The sequence below is a fragment of the Haliotis rufescens genome, unplaced genomic scaffold, assembly GCF_023055435.1.
Source record: "Haliotis rufescens isolate VD_foot unplaced genomic scaffold, xgHalRufe1.0.p SCAF_53, whole genome shotgun sequence".
Taxonomy (NCBI): domain Eukaryota; kingdom Metazoa; phylum Mollusca; class Gastropoda; order Lepetellida; family Haliotidae; genus Haliotis; species Haliotis rufescens.
The window spans coordinates 1,429,518-1,451,662 of NW_025964257.1; the positions used below are offsets into that span (position 1 = coordinate 1,429,518).

Consider the following 22,145-nt stretch of genomic DNA (forward strand, 5'->3'; position numbering starts at 1 on the left):
TTGTTGCAGAACAAACTTGGTAAAGTTACCATTTGACAAAAGAATAAGAAAATAAGTATGCGCCTGTACTATCAATTCCACGTGTGAATGTGATTGCTTATAATTAGTAGTATACCAGAACGGCTATTCGTATGAATAGCAAGTAAACTTTTCTGAAACATTCAAAGAAAATGGCGGCGAAAACAAAAACATTTGCGTCTGCCGGGATGAAAGGAATGATGAAGCCCGTGATCAGCACAGATGTGATGGGAAATCGGAATGTTGAAATCAGGCCCGTCGGCGCCTGGGTCCAGCCTGCTACTGAACAGATGATCAACAGTCATCCCAACGCAATAGTAAGTAACATTATTTCGATTTCTGAACAAGTTCGATCATGTTTTGATGTCAATGGAAAATGGAAGCTTGATAAATGCACACTTATAAAGAAATAATTTTGATTTTGCGTTTTTAAAAATTTAAATAAGGGATAACTGGGGAGTAGTGCACTTTTTCAGATTTAATTATAGCTGTGTAATAATTATTATGACCCCAGCACTAGCCCTAACGCAAATCCAAAGACTCGACAAGAGGTGTTGGATTTGAATATGGCTCTTCCCTTCCGAAGTGCATCAAATCACTTGATCACCTTGATTAGGGCTGGGACGAGTCCAGATTTACTTCCCGGGTACCCAACCCTCTATTACCCGACCCTACCCGGGTACCCGCTATAGGTCTCAAGAGGTAGGTACAAACTGTCCGATTGGAAAACGTTCGACCGTACCTCAGGTAAAATGTGTTTAGATACAAGTATGAAACGATCTGGTGTATACACTGAAGTTGACTGAAGTTTTATTTTTATTCAAACATATAAAAGTCAGAAGGAATGGGCGTAGTAGTCATGGGTGAATGAGTATGGTTTTACGCCACTTTTAGCAATATTCCAGCAATATCACGGCGGGGGACACCAGAAAAGTAGTCATGAAGAACTGCGAACATTAGTGACGTGTAGTTTAAACATAGAGGTTTAGATACTTTTTATCACTAAACAATATATCACGTGACTAACCACGGGTCCGGGTAGTCCTGTGGGTACCCGGGTCCTACTTAGTACCCACCCGACCCGAGTACCCGAGTACCCGAGTTACCCGTCCCAGCCCTAACCTTGATTAAATAAAAGTCAATGCCCATTTGATGGTACACATCCTTTGCAAATCCCGCACTCTACTGAAATCTGCATGGCAGTCGGCGTGTTGTTTATGAACCAGATATCGATATTGTTACACAATTTTGATTCGCTAGTCCAGCCAAAATTACCGTGAGCACCAGAAATATCATGTCAACAAATCCATATTGAAGTACGCAATTAAATCCTGTTATCATGCTAATATTATATATCTGGTTATGGCAAGTGTTCACTGTATATTCAAACTTTCATTCAATATTGTATACACCAATTTCGGCAAAATCGTGTGTGCCGTTATTTACAGCAACCATTATCAGATTACTGCTAATGGCGCCTTGAATCAAACCTTAGTTGACAGAGAATGGATACATATATTATAAATGCCTTACACTGTCTTATTATAAGCCATTTTTGTTGTAGTTTGACTATTTAAATGTCAACGTAGTGTTTTTGCGTTTGAAATGGAAGTCTCCACAGCAACTGGTCAAACAGCTCAATGCATAAAATAGGGTTATAGTGAAAACGGCACCGATTGGCGAAAACGGCACCTCGACTTAAGTGAAAACGGCTATTATTGCCTGGCGAAAATGGCACCTTATTTTTTTTTTACCTTGGTCAAATAAGTGCTATTAAGCTTATATGGTAACTTTCAAACACCAATAATTGTGAGATGCTAAAACAAGTTTACATTAGAAATTACTCCAACTATAATCCAACTTAGCTTATACGCAACACAACTTATTGTGAAAATGTGACATGCTTTGAAGAAAACTAATAGAAATTAAACTCACGTAGTCTCTTACAAACACAAATAATTGTGAAATTGTGAAATAAAACAAGTAAGAAATTAGACCCCTACTCCAATTTACTCGCCGACTGATTGGGGGGCCAGTTAACTTAATGTGGAAACACTATACGCTTTGAAGTTTTAAGTACCTTTACTCAATTTAAACAGAAACTGTATTTAAGAGGCCTAACATGGTGCTGTCAGATCACAATTATTCACAATGGCCTTTCGATGTGTTGCATGGGAGAAGAATGTCAGAAAACAACAACATGCTGTGATAACTGTGACCATGTAAATAAACCATATATATTACTACAAAAATTGTTCTTATCCTTATTAAAAATAGAGGTGCCGTTTTCGCCCGACACATAGTAGCCGTTTTCGCCAGAGAAATCGGTGACGTTTTGCTGGGGTGACGTTTTAGCCTGCACCCCATAAAATATATCCGGCAATAACTTTCAGCTGTACTGAAGTGCTTTGCCTATGGTTATTTTGAATATAAGTATAAGCTGCAACTAAAATAAAACAACATTGGAATATCATTGATCCCTGATGATAGTTTCAGATACAATCTTTGTTTAGCAGTAACCATGGTAACAAGAAATTAAGAACCATGATCTGATTTTAATGATCTGATCATTGCATAAAAATTCTTTTAACTTAAATTATATGGTATGTCTTAACTGTTCAACCGGTCGATCAAGGAGAAAATGTGTGTACAGCTGATTGCTACTTCTGGTTTAGTTTTCGAGAAAATACACACAGTAATCTTAATCTCTGCATATATAACAATGACTAGCAGAATAGGAAATACAGTTTAAATGGTAAATTATTGTTTAGCTGTATCTAGTTTACAGCCAGTGTACATACCACAAACTTTAGATTGCAAAATTATGCTGGCTGCAGGCCTCAAAGTTGCGACTAAAACGGTCGCCAATGCGACCTAAATTTCAATTTGTCTACTGTCTAAAATTCAGAGGTAGCCAAATGACTACCTTGAAAAATATCTTGTGGCTACTAAATTCTATTGCTACACATATTTAGACACAAAAATAAACATGTCTGCTACTGATTGTACTCGCAAATAATTCCCCCTAAAGGCAACAATTAACCGAAATACATAAATATTAATGCAATTAGTATTTTATTTTAGTTGATAGTTTATTAGATAGGCAAGGACATACCTATATGATCTACTAACATAAATTGCGTCATTGTTCGAGTCAGAAATAACAAAACTCAAGTACAGTTTCCACTAATATACAATTCCAAGAGTAGTGCTATGACCTGTACATGTACCGTATTCGACGTAATAAGCACCCAGGGCGCTCTCAAAACTAGAAATAGGGGGCTCTTATAAGAATAATATTTTGGAGAGAAAAAGCAGAGTTGAAAGATAAATTTCGTGGTTTATGCTGACAGCCTGAAATATTTATATTCGACAGATATATTTTTCCAGAATTTAATTGCCAATAATAAAGGGTGCATATAACACACGAGTGCGTATTATATGGGAATAGGGGTCGGAAGGGGTGCTAATTGGGATTGTTCACAAGCCAGTATTAGCAAATCTCGCCGTGGGCGCTTATTAGAGCGGGGCGCTTATTACGTCGAATACGGTAATAGTTATTTGATAAGAGATAATTTCAAATGCATTTGGCTACCTACACTGGCTTGTCTTCTTGATTTTACCAATGGCTACCTGGAAAAAAATACCAAGTAGCCATATGGCTACTTGGTAAAAAACTAAACTTTGAGGTCTGTGGCTGCATTCAAGAAGAAAAAACACTGGCAGGAAGAAAATGGATTTGTATCACGTGACCTCAATAATATGGACTACACCAACTGGCCTGTCACAAATCTAGTCAATAGTACATTGAGAGTGAGTGAGTGTGTTGGGTTTAAACTTTAACGCCTCTTTTAACAGTATTCCAGTTCTATCGCAGCGTGTCAGCTTAATGTGGGAGGAAAGCCCGAAGTGATGCATGTCTCAGGCGTTTACCACTTCGGTGAAACCCACTAGCATTGGTATGGTGCTGACAAACCTAGAAACATAATCGTGGCGAACTGGGATTCGAACCCACAATCATAGGTTTCTGTCGTGCCCAAGGGATGCAGCCCTGTGCAGCGAATCAAGGCGAAAGAAGGTGTTACATCAATGAATAGAGCTTGACAGTTGTTCCTACTTGGCGACATCATTTACGGATTTATTTGATCGTTATACCAAAATGTATTGGAATGGTTTATCACATTGATAACACTGTCCATTACATGATAATTAAGCATGGTTATTTCTCTTGTATTAATGCACATGTGTTGTTAGCATGGTTGACAAAAGTGTCTAAAACTTACAAAAGTGGCCTTGGTAATCTTATGCTGTGTGTCTGGTGTTGCAGGAGGCGGCAGTGGAGGAGGAGAATCGGATGTTTCAGATGCAGAGGGAGAAAGAGGACCGACTGAGACGCTTCCAGGACGAGGTCAAGAGAAGGGTTCGGCATCTGGACAGGCTGAAGAAGCAGCAGCAGGCACAGATGGTGGTCAACGCTGTAAGTGTGATGGACAGGGTGTCACCTGCCATGTTTGTGTCTTGTTTGATGCCTCACTCAACAATATTCCAGCCTGATGGCAGTTTAGTGCCACGCAATCCACCAAATCGCTGAGCCTGACCACTTGGTTCACTGAGTCAACCCTCGTGTGATGAGCAGAGGTTGCTAGGGACCAGTGCTAACCTGGAATCCCCATGGGGTTCAAGTCATAACTCACTGCATCTTTGGGGGCACGGGTCGCCCAGTCGTCTAAGGCGCCGTGATTCGCTGTGCAGAGTTGCGTCCCTTGGGCACACCAGAAACCTATGATTGTGGGTTCGAATCCCGGTTCGCCCCGATTATGTTTCTAGGTTTGTCAGCACCATACCCGTGCTGGTGGGTTTCACCGAAGTGGTCAACGTCTGAGACCTGCATCACTTAGGGCTTTCCTCCCACATTAAGCTGACACGCCGCGATATAACTGGAATACTGCTAAAAGCGGCGTTAAACCCAACTCACTCATGTGATGAGCAGAGGTTGCTAGGGACCAATGCTAACCTGGAATCCCCATGTGGTTCAAGTCATAACTCATTGCATCTTCCCGAGGGAAGTAACTGACTGTAGAAGTCCAGTTTCCATCCTTGCCTTACTAGCCAGGAATTTTGTGGCTCAATGGCAGTGCCGCTAGTGGCTGTTAACAGTTATGTCCCTCCTATTGACCAATCAGGTTCCAGCCTAGTTCGGCAAGGGTGGAAACTGGACTTTTATTGTCAGTTAACTCCCTTGCCTTGGGAAGATGAACTCACTGTAAATGTTATGAGATGAATTTAGAGAGTTTACTTTTACTCATCTGAAATACATTGGGAGTACTTTGGATAACAATCAAATATTCAAGATTTCCTTGTCATTTGAAATCCTGTACTGATACAGTAACAGTGATGACATAGAGGGACCATCAGTATTCTGATCAGTATCAAGTGGTCGTGATTTCTGGACAAGCAGGGTACTGAGCAGGGCTTAGTACTGATCAGAATTAGATATTGCAAAATATTGCCATACTTAGGGACTGTGCATGCACGTGTGTTTGAGGCTGCTGGTACTAGTGCCATCTTCCCGAGGCAAGGGAGTTAACTGACTTGAAAAGTCCAGTTTCCACCCTTGCCGAACTAGGCTGGAATTCCTGGGCTCTATTGTAGCACCACCAGTGGCTATTACCAGTTATGTCCCTTCTAAGCCTCTCCTATGGACCAGTCAGATTCCACCTCTCGTATTACTTGCATTTGCTTCAAACAAAACAGCATCGCCCTGTCAAGACAAGTGATCGATAATCAAGGTCTACATTGTGATAAAACAGGTCTTACATCGCGAAATGCATCAAATCACGTGAGCACCTTGATTTAGAACATGAAAAGATTTGGAAAATATCTGTTGACAATGAGTTGGAGGTGCACATGCTTTGCAAATCCTGCAATCGACCGAAATCTACACGACAGTTTGTTTTGACTGGGCGCCAACCATTTTGTTTGTTGTTTAACGCTGCACTCAGCAATATTCCAGCTATATGACAGCGGTCTGTAAATAATCGAGTCTGGGCCACATATTTCAGTGATTGACATCGTGCTGCGATCCACGCAATTGGGATACGATGACATGCAACAACCAAGTCAGCGAGTTGGAGGTGCACATGCTTTGCAAATCCTGCAATCAACCGAAATCATCACGACAGTTTTGGAACCGGATTTTGATTTCTTTACACGATTTTGATTGGACTATGCATAGACTTTTTAGTCCAGCCAAAATGTAACTCCATAATACCAGCCTAGTTCGACAAGGATGGAAACTGGACCTTTATGGTCAGTTAACTCTCTGGCTTGGGAAGATGACTAGTCGGACTTATGCCGATTTATAGTGCTAGCCCACTGAGATACCATGACGCAGATTAATATGAATGCCCCACTCAGATACTGTATACTGACTCCGAGCCGACCAGTCCTAGTTTCAGCCCCTTAATGTCGAGCGCCAGACAGGGTAACAACAAGTACCATATTTTAATGTCTTTTGGTATGACCCGGCCGGGCATCGAACCACAGACCTTCCGCTCTCGGGGCCGATGCTCTACCACTAGACCACGGAGGTGGTCTCTGAGCACTTTGAAAGATGTAATTCAATACATTTTCTGAACAATGTTGATCTATAAGTCCAGAGTTTAAACATGCCATGTATATTTGATTATTTCAGATTGAGCGAGAACGGCTTATAGTTAGACAGAGCACATTGTCAGCTCAGCGTCAGTCCACTCGAAAAGACAGCTGTACAGTGAGAACCCACCCGGGCTTAAGTATCAGGTCCAGGGCAGCTCCAAACACACAAGGTATGTAAGGGACAGTGCATGGACAATAACACTGATGATAACATATAGCAAAACACTTAAAATGGGCCAATTTCTACTAGTCCTTAGGATACCTTTACTATTGGGCAGTTTGGCAAGGACTACAGGACTAGTGCCAATTTCTAACGCTGTGATGGTTAATGTACAATGCTTCTTCCTCTGTAACACTAATGATTCATGTACTTTACATCACCCTTCATGACACTGGTGAATAATGTACAATGCTTCTTCCTCTGTAACACTAATGATTCATGTACTTTACATCACCCTTCATGACACTGGTGAATAATGTACAATGTTTCTTCCTCTGTAACACTAATGATTCATGTACTTTACATCACCCTTCATGACACTGGTGAATAATGTACAATGCTTCTTCCTCTATAACCGGGGAAGTTGGGTAGCCTAGTGGTTTAAGCGTTTGCTCGTCACGCCAAACACCCAGGTTTGATCTTCCTTTTCTGGTGTACCCCGCCTTGATATTGCTGGAAAATTGCTAAAAGCTTCGAAAAGCATACTCACTCACTCCTCTATAACACTAAATGATTGATGTACTTTACATCACCCTTCATGATACTGGTGACTAATGTACAATGCCTCTATAACACCGGTGACTAATGTACAATGCCTCTATAACACTGGTGACTAATGTACAATGCCTCTATAACACCGGTGACTAATGTACAATGCCTCTATAACACTGGTGACTAATGTACAATGCCTCTATAACACCGGTGACTAATGTACAATGCCTCTATAACACTGGTGACTAATGTACAATGCCTCTATAACACTGGTGACTAATGTACAATGCCTCTATAACACTGGTGACTAATGTACAATGCCCCTATAACACCGGTGACTAATGTACAATGCCTCTATAACACTGGTGACTAATGTACAATGCCTCTATAACACCGGTGACTAATGTACAATGCCTCTATAACACTGGTGACTAATGTACAATGCCTCTATAACACTGGTGACTAATGTACAATGCCTCTATAACACTGGTGACTAATGTACAATGCCTCTATAACACCGGTGACTAATGTACAATGCCTCTATAACACTGGTGACTAATGTACAATGCCTCTATAACACCGGTGACTAATGTACAATGCCTCTATAACACTGGTGACTAATGTACAATGCCTCTATAACACCGGTGACTAATGTACAATGCCTCTATAACACCGGTGACTAATGTACAATGCCTCTATAACACTGGTGACTAATGTACAATGCCTCTATAACACCGGTGACTAATGTACAATGCCTCTATAACACCGGTGACTAATGTACAATGCCTCTATAACACTGGTGACTAATGTACAATGCCTCTATAACACCGGTGACTAATGTACAATGCCTCTATAACACTGGTGACTAATGTACAATGCCCCTGTAACACTGGTGACTAATGTACAATGCCCCTGTAACACTGGTGACTAATGTACAATGCCCCTGTAACACTGGTGACTAATGTACAATGCCTCTATAACACTGGTGACTAATGTACAATGCCTGTATAACACTGGTGACTAATGTACAATGCCTCTATAACACCGGTGACTAATGTACAATGCCTCTATAACACCGGTGACTAATGTACAATGCCCCTATAACACTGGTGACTAATGTACAATGCCTCTATAACACTGGTGACTAATGTACAATGCCTCTATAACACTGGTGACTAATGTACAATGCTTCTATAACACTGGTGACTAATGTACAATGCCTCTATAACACTGGTGACTAATGTACAATGCCTCTATAACACTGGTGACTAATGTACAATGCCTCCATAACACTGGTGACTAATGTACAATGCCTCTATAACACTGGTGACTAATGTACAATGCCTCTATAACACTGGTGACTAATGTACAATGCCTCTATAACACCAGTGACTAATGTACAATGCCTCTATAACACTGGTGACTAATGTACAATGCCCCTGTAACACTGGTGACTAATGTACAATGCCTCTACAACACTGGTGACTAATGTACAATGCCTCTATAACACTGGTGACTAATGTACAATGCCTCTATAACACTGGTGACTAATGTACAATGCCTCTATAACACTGGTGACTAATGTACAATGCCCCTGTAACACCGGTGACGAATGTACAAAGCCTCTATAACACTGGTGACTAATGTACAATGCCTCTATAACACTGGTGACTAATGTACAATGCCTCTATAACACTGGTGACTAATGTACAATGCCTCTGTGACACTGGTTACTAATGTACAATACCTCTATGACACTGGTGACTAATGTACAAAGCCTCTATAACACTGGTGACTAATGTACAATGCCTCTATAACACTGGTGACTAATGTACAATGCCCCTGTAACACTGGTGACTAATGTACAATGCCTCTATAACACTGGTGACTAATGTACAATGCCTCTATAACACCGGTGACTAATGTACAATGCCTCTATAACACTGGTGACTAATGTACAATGCCTCTATAACACTGGTGACTAATGTACAATGCCCCTTTAACACTGGTGACTAATGTACAATGCCTCTGTAACACTGGTGACTAATGTACAATGCCTCTGTAACACTGGTGACTAATGTACAATGCCTCTATAACACTGGTGACTAATGTACAATGCCCCTGTAACACTGGTGACTAATGTACAATGCCTCTATAACACTGGTGACTAATGTACAATGCTTCTTTGCAGGAGGCTGGGCAAACAGTCAACCGTCTTCCCACACACAGGCCTTCTCGGACCAGACGAACCAGGTGCGGGCTTCCATCCTTCCATCCTTGTGTCTCTCAGAGATGAGCCATACTATCTCACTGAATTCTGTCTGAGCCCGTGAGAATTATGACCATGTATATCTGTCTGAACACTGTGTCAAGTTCCAGGTTTCACAATGTCCAGCTAATGTTCTTTCAAGGCAGATAGTGACCTTAGTTTACTTAGGTTAGTGCTGTCTAACTGATGTAGCTCTGCAATTCCATCACTCCGTGGCATGAACTTGTGGATTCTGGCTTTAACATGACCGACTGTACATTCAGTACCCAATGCATACCTGCTGCAGAAAAGCAGCATTCAGTTAGATTACCCAATATGTTTTTCTGTTGTTTAACGCCACACTCAGCAATATTCCAGCTGTATGACAGCGGTTTGTAAATAATCGAGTCCGGACCAGACAATCCAGTGATTGACATCATGAGCATCGATCCATGCAAATGGGATACGATGACATGCAATAACCAAGTCAGCAAGCCTGACCACCCGATCCCTTGAGTCGCCTCTTGCGACAAGCATAGTTGCCTTTTACAACAAGCATGGGTTGCTGAAGACCTATTCTTCATGGGTCTACCCAATATCTAGGCCTGAATGCTGTAGAATGTCACCAGCACCCCGCTGATAGTCATAAGTGGCACCTAATTTGGGAGCCCATAGGGATGCCAGGTTGGAATTGATCCTTGCAATCTGTGCTAGCTTAATGGATTGGATGGTCAGTAGAGCTGTTACGATTCACTCGCATATTCGGTGAATCGAACCGTATCCATTCATGAATTGAATCCGTTATTCGTGGTCACCAGACTGGAATATTTACGAATATGCAGTCATGTGCATTTACATACCCTGACCCTTCAGATCCTCAGATCTTTGTTTAGCGGTAGCGATATATGAGGTGGATGTAAAAACCCTCTAGCGCCTCCAGGCAGCTTGGGTTGTGTGCTCCCCAGGGAGTTGATATTGATAACTGGAATGCTAAGTGATCCACTGGTCGGGGAACAAAATTCCTGCAAAGATACTAGTATCTGCATAAGTGTTATACATAAATGTGTTTATAAATATGTTTTATATAAATGTATTATATAATGATGATGTTTCATTGCTGCTGAGGAGATAGTCCTGACCTTGACCCCTGACCAATGTATGAAGTGATGTGATGTTGTCAGACGTATATGTGGTTGTCTCAGGTTCATGAATTCACCAGTGAGGCGAGACGCAAGCTCGGGGGCCGACAGATACTGACGGACAACTTCATCAGGGATGATCTGCCGGGAGGAGTGTGGAGGGTGTCCCATACCAGAGATGTGAGTCAGAGTTGTTGTTAAACACCCACAGATGTGAGTCAGTTTGTAGAGATATGAGTCACAGTACACTGATGTGAGTCGTGTATGTAGTTTGTGAGTCAGTCTTTATAGATAGAAATGTGAGTCAAGGAGTACAGAGATGTGAGTCAGGGATTGCAGAGATGTGAGTCAGGGAGTGCAGAGATGTGAGTCAGGGAGTGCAGAGATTTGAGTCAGGGAGTACAGAGATGTGTCTCAGGGAGTGCAGATATGTGAGTCAGGGAGTACAGAGATGTGAGTCAGGGAGTACAGAGATGTGATTCAGGGGGTGCAGAGATGTGAGTCAGGGAGTACTGAGATGTGAGTCAGGGAGTACAGAGATGTGATTCAGGGGGTGCAGAGATGTGAGTCAGGGAGTACAGAGATGTGATTCAGGGGGTGCAGAGGTGTGAGTCAGGGAGTACTGAGATGTGAGTCAGGGAGTACAGAGATGTGATTCAGGGGGTGCAGAGATGTGAGTCAGGGAGTACAGAGATGTGAGTCAGGGAGTACAGAGATGTGATTCAGGGGGTACAGAGATGTGAGTCAGGGAGTCCAGAGATGTGATTCAGGGGGTGCAGAGATGTGAGTCAGGGAGTACAGAGATGTGAGTCAGGGAGTACAGAGATGTGAGCCAGGGAGTACAGAGATGTGAGTCAGGGAGTACAGAGATGTGACTCAGGGAGTGCAGAGATGTGTGTCAGGGAGTGCAGAGATGTGAGTCGGTGAGTACAGAGATGCGAGTCAGGGAGCACAGAAATATGAGTCAGGGAGTACAGGGATGTGAGTTAGGGAGTACAGGGATGTGAGTCAGGGAGCACAGAAATATGAGTCAGGGTGTACAGGGATGTGAGCTGGTGAGTACAGAAATATGAGTCAGGGAGTACAGGGATGTGAGTTAGGGAGTACAGGGATGTGAGTCAGGGAGTACAGGGATGTGAGTCAGGGAACACAGAAATGTGAGTCAGGAAGTACATGGATGTGAGTCAGGGAGTACAGGGATATGAGTCAGGGAGTGCAGAGATGTGAGTCAGGGAGTACAGGGGTGTGAGTCAGGGAGTATAGGGATGTGAGTCAGGGAACACAGAAATGTGAGTCAGGAAGTACATGGATGTGAGTCAGGGAGTACAGGGATGTGAGTCAGGGAGTACAGGGATGTGAGTCAGGGAGTACAGGGATGTGAGTCAGGGAACACAGAAATGTGAGTCAGGAAGTACAATGATGTGAGTCAGGGAGTACAGGGATGTGAGTCAGGGAGTGCAGAGATGTGAGTCAGGGAGTAAAGGGATGTGAGTCACGGAGCACAGAAATATGAGTCAGGGTGTACAGGGATGTGAGCTGGTGAGTACAGAAATATGAGTCAGGGAGTACAGGGATGTGAGTTAGGGAGTACAGGGATGTGAGTCAGGGAGTACAGGGATGTGAGTCAGGGTGTACAGGGATGTGAGTCAGGGAGTGCAGAGATGTGAGTCAGGGAGTAAAGGGATGTGAGTCAGGGAGTACAGAGATGTGAGTCGGAGTGCAGAAATGTGAGTCAGGGAGTACAGAGAAGTGAGTCCATGAGTACAGAGATGTGAGTCAGGGAGTGCAGAAATGTGAGTCAGGGAGTACAGGGAAGTGAGTCGATGAGTACAGAGGTGTGAGTCAGGGAGTGCAGAAATATGAGTCAGGGTGTTCAGGGAAGTGAGTCGATGAGTACAGAAATGTGAGTCAGGGAGCGCAGAAATGTGAGTCGGTGTACTGGGATGTGAGTCGGTGAGTACAGAGATGTGAGTCAGGGACTCCAGATGTGAGTCAGGGAGTGCAGAGATGTTAATGCAGAGATGTGAGTCAGGGAGTACAGGAATGTGTCATAGATGTGATACAGTGTGTATTGTCAGAGATCTGATCCAATGTGTACAGGTAGAGATGTAATTAACAGAGAAGGTGACACAAACAAGGAATGTCAGTCAGACAGTTGTATGACGCGTCCTCTGCATTGTAGCACCCATCATCTCGACACACGGTAGAAGGAGATGTCCTTGACCTTGATAGTGACAACAGCAGCGCTGAAGACACCGAGGACAGAGATGATGTGGATGAAGAGAAGTACACACATGGTATGAATGTGTATTGAAGAACTTGGACATCTGACATGATGTCACCATCAACCATATTGGACTGTTTTGATAGAGTTGATTGTTGATAAGCAATTTTGTTCAGCTAAAAAACAGAATATTCATTTTCTTATATTGGAGAGATAAATTGTATTGTCATTAAGCAATGAACATCATCCTAAGGCATATAAAAGTCCAGTTTCCACCCTTGCCAAACTAGGCTGGAATTGCCAGGCTCGATCGTAGCGCCACCAGTGGCTATGAAGAGTTATGTTCCTTCTATGTCCTTCCTATTGACCAATGAGATTCCATCTCTCATATCACTTGCATTTGCTTCAAACAAAATGGGACCCTTGAAGATCCAGGGTAGAATAGGTCTTCAGCATCCCATGCTTGCTGTACAAGGCGACTTTGCTTGTCGTAAGAGGCGACTAACGGGATCAGATGGTCAGACTCGCTGACTTGGTTGGTGCATGTCATCGTATCCCAATTGCATGGATCGCTCTTGTTGTCCAAGTTTGTTACGCGATTTTAAGTGGACTATGCATTGACTCATTCATCCAGACGAAATGTAACTCCAGAATTCAAGCAAGGCTAGAAAATGGACATTTATAGTCAGTTAAGTCCCTTGCCTTGGGAATTTGGCAATAAAAGACTTTCCTATTAGTCACGATATTAACTTACATTGGTTGGGTGTTAACATGTAGACTGACTTTTCTTATCTAGCTGTTTACTGATCTTTTGAGATCGTTCGTTACTTAATCTGATTGTATGAAGATTTATTTACTTCACACTGTCGTGCATAGTCCAATCAAAATTGCACAATGAAATCCAAATCCGGTCAGTAAACTGTCGTGTAGATTTCGGTCGATTGCAGGATTTGCAAAACATGTGCACCGCCAACTTGTCAACATATATTTTCCAAATCTTTTCATGTTTTTAATGAAGGTGCTCAGATGATTTGATGCACTTTGCGATGTAGGACCTGTTTTATCACACTATAGATCTTGATTATCGATCAGATCGTCTTGACTGTGCGCCGCCATTTTGTTTGAATCAAATGCAAGTGATACGAGAGGTGGAATCTGATTGGTCCATAGGAGAGATTTAGAAGGGTCATAACTCGTAAAAACCACTGGTGGCGCTACGATCGAGCCCAGGAATTACAGCCTAGTTCGGCCAGAGTGGAAACTGAACTTTTAAAGTCAGTTAACTCCCTTGCTTTGGGAAGATGTGGGAAGATGGCAATGAAAGACTTTCCTATTAGTCACTATAATGATTAACATTGGGTGGGTGGTAACATCTATCTGCTGACTGATCTTTGGAGACTGGTGTTACTTAATCTGATCACATGAAGATTTATTTACTTCACACTGTCAGATGAAAATGAGGAGGAAAGTGAAAACCGGTGGCGGCGACAGATGAAGACGGTACACTTTGACCTTTCACCCCCACGGACAGAGACGCGACATGAGAGGATCCAGCGCCGCAGTGGTGAGCATCATAGAGTTATCTCCCTTAGCTTGTTGTGAACCAAGCTCCTTCCCAGCACGTGACACCTTCGTTACACTCTCGGTAACATCGCTGCCACCAGTGTGGGCGCGGCCATTACAAGAATCTTGAAATATGCCCTCAAATCCCAAATGTAGTAACGTTGATACTTTTGTTTATGTCTTTGGGAATGCCATCATATTTCATTTTGAAAAGGTTTGCGACTGACCATGTTTTCCAGATGAATTTACTTTGTTGTTTGTATCATCAGATTGGTTCGAGATTGCAGACTAACGGAAAATCAACCAACTTCTCCCTTACATTCTTACTATATCAATAATTTGATAGTTTTAATGAAACAGAAATTCAAATTGACAAACGAAGAAAGTAATTTAGCAGCGATAAGTGTATTCGACGCCACAACAGTCGTCACTTGTTTGTAAACATAACGGTCGTTCGGTTGAAAGTTCAACTCCAAGCATGGTTGTGGCCACCTATTCACAGTGGGGAGTTTTGACTGGTGGCAGCGATAGTATAGAGAGCTCCACGAACGGGCTATTGCTGTGAGGAGCTTGGTTGTGTACATGACGAGAAGGGTGCTGGTGATGGCTAGATACACTGGCTTTATTGAGACATTTCCAACAAACAACAGAATACTTACAATGTAAGTAAATGATATATTTATTTTCCAAACAAAAGGTAGTTTTTTTCCAAATTAATTGGGAAAAACAAAGTTTTGACCAAAACTTCGGAATGGTTTTCCTAACTCTCTTTAACTCTCGGCCCCATTCCACAAGCCGATCATTGAGCTACGACTGTCGTAAGTCTATGTTAAAGTATGGGAGTTACGATCATCTGAGCACTACGGTTGCTTTGTGGAACATGGCCCTGGTGTATCTTAACATTGTAATCAATGACTCAGTGTAAGATTAAGTATGACGGAAGTACATGTCACATTGCAAAGTAAATATTTTTGTTGTCAATTATTTTTCAATACCCTGAACTGGGAAATATTTTATTCAAATTTAAAAATTTGACCAAATTTACAGAAGACCCATGAGAATGGCTAGATAACTCCCTGAAACTGCCCAGTTCCCAGTTCTTCTTGACTATCGAGTGGTAACATTGTGTGACCTTGACCCTGTCCTACCTTTTGCGTCCCAGAAGACTTGCAATGTATGGTAAATTATTTGGGACTCAACACTTTGCTTCAGGCCCCGCCCCAGTCATTCCTGTCCCCGACATCTACACGAGGGGAGGATGGAGGAGAATATCTGTGCACAAAATTCTAAAGGATCCCCACCCACATGACCCATGTATGTTTATCCCTCCAGTGCCAACAATGACAGGCACAGACCTGCACTGCCCCGCCCCTATTATCCCTGTCCCAGACATCGACACAAGGGAGGGTGGAGGAGAATATCTGTACACAACATTCCACAGCATCTCCACCCACTCATGTATGTTTATCCCTCCAGTGCCAACAATGACAGGCACAGACCTTCAGCGCCCCGCCCCAGTCATCCCTGTCCCCGACATCTACACGGGGGTAACGATGGAGGAGAACCGACGCAGACAGCGTAGTCAGACTGCACTCTACCGACGAATGTTCATGGACCAGGAACGGGAGCAGGTGAAGGAGAATCTCCGACGACAGGAACATCGAAAGCGGATCCAAAAGTAATTGTACTTGTCTATGTAGATGATGTAGCTGATTGTGGACAGATGGAGTCACTAACAAACTGGGGTAGTTGTTTGTAGGAACTCAAAACAAACTTGTGTCGGATCCTATCTGTGTCTAACTATGTATGTGCTCTATATGTACATGTCTGTGTGTGGCTGGTGTTCAATCATAATTCATCTAACCTTTGTCTGATTCTGTCTGAGGGGGCATGGGTGGCCTAGTTGTCTAAGGCGCTGCGATTCGCTGTGCAGAGTTGCCAGAAACCTATGATTGTTCGCCCCAATTATGTTTCTAGGTTTGTCAGCACCATACCCTTGCTTGTGGGTTTCACCGAAGTGGTAAACGTCTGAGACCTGCATCACTTCGGGCTTTCCTCCCACATTAAGCTGACACGCCGCGATATAACTGGAATACTGATAAAAGAGGCGTTAAATCCATCTCGCTCACACTGATCCTGTCTGATCTGTCATAATCCTGAGCCTGAGTTATTAGTTGTGACCCATGACCCATGTGTCTGTCATACTGATCTGTGTCTTACCCATGTGTGACCTGTGTCCACAATCTGTGTCTGTCAGACTGAAGCAAGACAAGGAGGAGGCTCGTCAGGAAGAGGAGGAGCAGGCACTACGCCTTGTGCAGCCTCGAGACCCGGTGACCGGGGAGACATCTGATGAGGCCATCCTCCGGGACCAGCTGGAGCAGTCTCACATCCGGGACACCCTGCAACAACATCAACACACCCGACGCCGACACAAGGAGATGGAGAGGTGAATCACTGGCTGCATAAGTTACCCAGAGCCCCAGTCCACAAACCTACCTTTAGAGCTAAGGCGATTGTAACTCCCATACTTTTACATAGACTTATAACAATCATAGCGATAAGGCGATCATAACTCCCATACTTTAACATAGACTTATGACAATCATAGCAATAAGGCGATCGTAACTCCTATACTTTAACGTAGAATTATGACCATTGTAGCGCTAAGGTGATCGTAACTCCTATACTTTAACATAGACTTATGACAATTATAGCACTAAGGTGATCATAACTCCCATACTTTAACATAGACTTATGACAATCATAGCAATAAGGCGATTGTAACTCCTATACTTTAACGTAGAATTATGACCATTGTAGCGCTAAGGTGATCGTAACTCCTATACTTTAACATAGACTTATGACAATTATAGCACTAAGGTGATCATAACTCCCATACTTTAACATAGACTTATGACAATCATAGCAATAAGGCGATCGTAACTCCTATACTTTAACGTAGAATTATGACCATTGTAGCGCTAAGGTGATCGTAACTCCTATACTTTAACATAGACTTATGACAATTATAGCACTAAGGTGATCATAACTCCCATACTTTAACATAGACTTATAACAATCATAGCGATAAGGCGATCATAACTCCCATACTTTTACATAGACTTATAACAATCATAGCGATAAGGTGATCATAACTCCCATACTTTTACATAGACTTATAACAATCATAGCGATAAGGCGATCATAACTCCCATACTTTAACATAGACTTATGACAATCATAGCAATAAGGCGATCTTTACTCCTATACTTTAACGTAGAATTATGACCATTGTAGCGCTAAGGTGATCGTAACTCCTATACTTTAACATAGACTTATGACAATTATAGCACTAAGGTGATCATAACTCCCATACTTTAACATAGACTTATGACAATCATAGCAATAAGGCGATCGTAACTCCTATACTTTAACGTAGAATTATGACCATTGTAGCGCTAAGGTGATCGTAACTCCTATACTTTAACATAGACTTATGACAATTATAGCGATAAGGCGATCATAACCCCAATATTTTAATATAGACTTATGACAATTATAGCGATAAGGCGATCATAACTCCCATACTTTAACATAGACTTATAACAATCATAGCGATAAGGCGATCATAACTCCCATACTTTAACATAGACTTATGACAATCATAGCGATAAGGCGATCGTAACTCCAATACTTTAACATAGTCTTATGACAATCATTGCGATAAGGTGATCATAACTCCCATATTTTAACATAGACTTATGACAAAAATCTTGATAAGGCGATCATAACTCCCATATTTTAACATGGACTTAGGACAATTATAGCGATAAGGTGATCGTAACTTCCATACTTTAACATAGTCTTATGACAATCATTGCGATAAGGCGATCATAACTCCCATATTTTAACACTGACTTATGCCAATTATAGATAAGGCGATCGTAACTCCCATACTTTAACATAGACTTAGGACAATTATAGCGATAAGGTGATCGTAACTCCCATACTTTAACATAGTCTTATGACAATCATAGCGATAAGGTGATCGTAACTCCCATATTTTAACATAGACTTTTGACAATCATAGCCATAAGGCGATCGCAACTCCTATACTTTAAAATAGACTAATGACCATCATAGCACTAAGATCACTTTGTGGAACGGGGCTTAGGTCACTGAGCATTTGCAAAATTTCATAAATGAAGATAAAAATTCATATTTTGAAATGAGGCTCTTTCCCTTTCCTATTTGATTATTGGTTGAAATACCACATGTGCCCTGTTTATTCTATTTTTTGAAATATGAAAATATTTCTTTATACTGCCACTCCTCGATCGTATTGACAAAACTCACGTGTTATCAAACATGTCAAATTAGATAGTTCAGAAACAATTCATAATGGCTTATGTGATTGTGTTAGCAGGTGTTTTATTCTGCGTTCATGTTTCAGATATGTAGAGGCATTGCGTCACAACCTGCGTGAGAAGATAGTGAAAAGAGGGGTACAGTTACCGCCCTTGTGTTGCTGTGGTGACTCGCTGTGGGACACCAACCCCGACACCTGTGCCAACAACTGTTTCTTCTATAAGAACCCTAAAGGTCAGTCCATGCTCATGACACTAGAAATATCACCCCTTGTTTGTCAAGTGTCAGAACAGGGTTCAAAGTTAATTTTTATTTTCACTCGTCTGTACAAATGATCTGCTAGTGTGCTGCCTGATTGTAAAAGTGGATGTCCACAAGAAAATGTCACACGTCCTGCCTGAATTTTACCTGCAGCAATAAGTAACAGGCACTTGAATGAATGTTAGTGTACTCATGAATGTTCGGAATATTGTCACTGTTAAATAAGATGGAAGATCCCTGTCTCAGTTCTTGAAGCCAGAATAGTGTTGGAAGTTGTCAGGAATACAGTGTTTCCAAATGGATATTGAAACTGCTCTTGGCAAGTCAATTAGAAGTAAAGCAGATCTTGTCACTCTTATATAGGTACAGTCTTTTAGAAACTGTCCCATCCAGAAATGTATAGAACCATCAAGGCTGCCATGTTCATGTACACTAGGACAACCAGAGCTACAGTGTAGGCACACTGCAAAGTACACTGTAGGCAATGAAAGATGAAATTTAGCAGAATCATTGTGGTTCTACAACATGTAATCCTGGCTGAACTGTGTAATGGGTCAGATGTATTGATACTTAAGGAAAATATATGTGGAGAAATTTATATTCCTGATATATATTTTTATATTCACATACCCACAACGTGAAGTCATTTTGTCTGTTTCAGCGTATGCCAAGGCGCTGCAGTCTCTCCTGGTGTCCTGTGAAGTAGTCTGACCCTAGCTTCCCCAGCAGACCAATAGGTCCATCAACCACCATCAACCACCATCATCACTGCAGTCTCTCCTAGTTCCTGTGAAGTACCGGTAGTCTGACCCTAGCTCCCCTAGCAGACCAGTACGTCCATCAACCACCATCAACCACCATCATCACTGCAGTCTCTCCTGGTGTCCTGTGAAGTAGTCTGACCCTAGCTTCCCTAGCAGACCAATAGGTCCATCAACCACCATCAACCACCATCATCACTGCAGTCTCTCCTGGTGTCCTGTGAAGTAGTCTGACCCTAGCTTCCCTTGCAGACCAATAGGTCCATCGACCACCATCAACCACCATCATCACTGCAGTCTCTCCTGGTGTCCTGTGAAGTAGTCTGACCCTAGCTTCCCTTGCAGACCAATAGGTCCATCGACCACCATCAACCACCATCATCACCGCAGTCTCTCCTGGTGTCCTGTGAAGTAGTCTGACCCTAGCTTCCCTTGCAGACCAATAGGTCCATCGACCACCATCAACCACCATCATCACCGCAGTCTCTCCTGGTGTCCTGTGAAGTAGTCTGACCCTAGCTTCCCTTGCAGACCAATAGGTCCATCGACCACCATCAACCACCATCATCACTGCAGTCTCTCCTGGTGTCCTGTGAAGTAGTCTGACCCTAGCTTCCCTTGCAGACCAATAGGTCCATCAACCACCATCAACCACCATCAACCACCATCATCACTGCAGTCTCTCCTGGTGTCCTGTGAAGTAGTCTGACCCTAGCTTCCCTTGCAGACCAATAGGTCCATCAACCACCATCAACCACCATCAACCACCATCATCACTGCAGTCTCTCCTGGTGTCCTGTGAAGTAGTCTGACCCTATCTTCCCTTGCAGACCAACAGGTCCATTAACCACCATCAACCACCATCATCACAGTCACTGAGTAATGCTTCCAGGAGCTAGACATTTGAATGATGCAACATGATGCAGAGGAGAATCAATACTTATTTATACTGTTTGATTTACATTAGTTTTACCCTGAACAGTTATCTGACATGACTTTTATCCAGAACACTTGTCTGAACATAGGGTGGTTTCCCCAACATCGGCCCAACCTTCAGGTTTATTTTAGAGGGTTGTCGGACCATCAGTTCTATCCTGATAAGGTATCTGTCTATCCCTTTTATATTGAACTGCTGAAAACATTGCCTTTACTGTATAGTTTTCCCCCCTTCAGCAATTGAAGAGAGTAGGGGAGTGTATGTTGTTTTATGCCTCACCAAACTGACTAAATCACTTTGAAACAGGCAAACCAGAAATTGACAGCACTAGCAATGACCCATGCCATTGGTGTATTTTGACACACACATGGTATCCATGTTATCCCCATCAGTCAGCTTTAGGACAGACATAGGGACCAATAGGGATCTACCCAAACGGGTAAATCATGATACTGTCCTTGGATTATTGAAGACGTTTGATTGGTCTTGGAAGCCCAATTTTTTACTGATGAAAAACAAGTAGATATAACGAGTACCTTATGGATGTGTTGCAATTGTCGTGATTACCAGCATGCACCTGCAAGTTGGTACTGGTTCCCAGGTCGAACCTGTCACGCTTGTTGGAGCCAATGAAATGGATCAGTTGGTCAATGGCTGGTTTGTCTGGTTTAGACACAATTAACTACTGGGTGCGTGATATAGCTGAATACTGCTGACTTCACACATAATTCGGGAATAGTTTTACTTTTGTCCTCCCCCAAAATAGTCAAAATAATTATTATTTTGAAACGATTAGGATATGTTTTTTATATGTCACCATGATTAGTATGCTTCAAACATGGGTATGCGCGCCCGGTCTTCATTGGGTGTGATAAGCAAGTATCAGTTATGAAAAAACAAAGAAATCAATGTGTGAAGGGACGTATCTGTTTCACATTTCAAGCAGCACAATATTTATGTGAGTGAGTGAGTTGGGTTTAACGCCGCTTTTAACAGCATTCCAGTGATATTGCAGCATGTCAGCTTAATGTGGGAGGAACATTTACCACCTCGGTAAAACACATGAGCATGGGTATGATGCTGACAAACCTAGAAACATAATCGGGGCGAACCAGGATTCAAATCCACAATCACAGGTTCCTGGTGTGCCCAAGGGACACAACTATGCACAGCGAATTGTGGAGCCTTAGACGACTGGGCCACCCGTGCCCCCTTTACCTATGTGACATATTGTTTTCAATAATGATTAAATTC

At 42.4% G+C, this 22,145-nt stretch overlaps 1 protein-coding gene across 4 annotated transcripts; it reads left to right on the top strand.

The window, feature by feature from the left end:
* Window positions 1-170: 170 nt before the first annotated feature.
* On the top strand, window positions 171-21,331 carry LOC124115257 (coiled-coil domain-containing protein 15-like). 4 transcript variants are annotated; one of them, XR_007218540.1, is made up of 12 exons: window positions 171-335; window positions 4,346-4,495; window positions 6,713-6,845; window positions 9,579-9,640; window positions 10,838-10,954; window positions 12,957-13,071; window positions 14,449-14,562; window positions 16,038-16,239; window positions 16,819-17,010; window positions 19,018-19,166; window positions 19,855-20,689; window positions 20,793-21,331. XR_007218540.1 is itself a non-coding variant. In XM_048385043.1 (12 exons), exons 1-11 carry the CDS (start codon window positions 171-173, stop codon window positions 19,902-19,904), a joined length of 1,449 nt encoding a protein of 482 aa, XP_048241000.1. In that variant the 3' UTR covers window positions 19,905-19,952; window positions 20,031-20,786. The 4 variants fall into 4 exon arrangements, 2 of the variants coding, with proteins under 2 accessions (XP_048241000.1, XP_046332143.2); XR_007218541.1 differs by lacking the exon at window positions 20,793-21,331 and having other exon boundaries at window positions 19,855-20,493; window positions 20,587-20,786; XM_048385043.1 differs by lacking the exon at window positions 20,793-21,331 and having other exon boundaries at window positions 19,855-19,952; window positions 20,031-20,786.
* Window positions 21,332-22,145: the final 814 nt, after the last annotated feature.

Coding starts and splice junctions, on each gene's coding strand:
- LOC124115257 (XM_046476187.2), top strand. CDS start 171: ATGGCGGCGAAAACAAAAACATTTGCGTCTGCCGGGATGAAAGGAATG. Junction 4,496..6,712: donor CACAGATGGTGGTCAACGCT/GTAAGTGTGATG, acceptor TGATTATTTCAG/ATTGAGCGAGAACGGCTTAT. Junction 6,846..9,578: donor GGCAGCTCCAAACACACAAG/GTATGTAAGGGA, acceptor GCTTCTTTGCAG/GAGGCTGGGCAAACAGTCAA.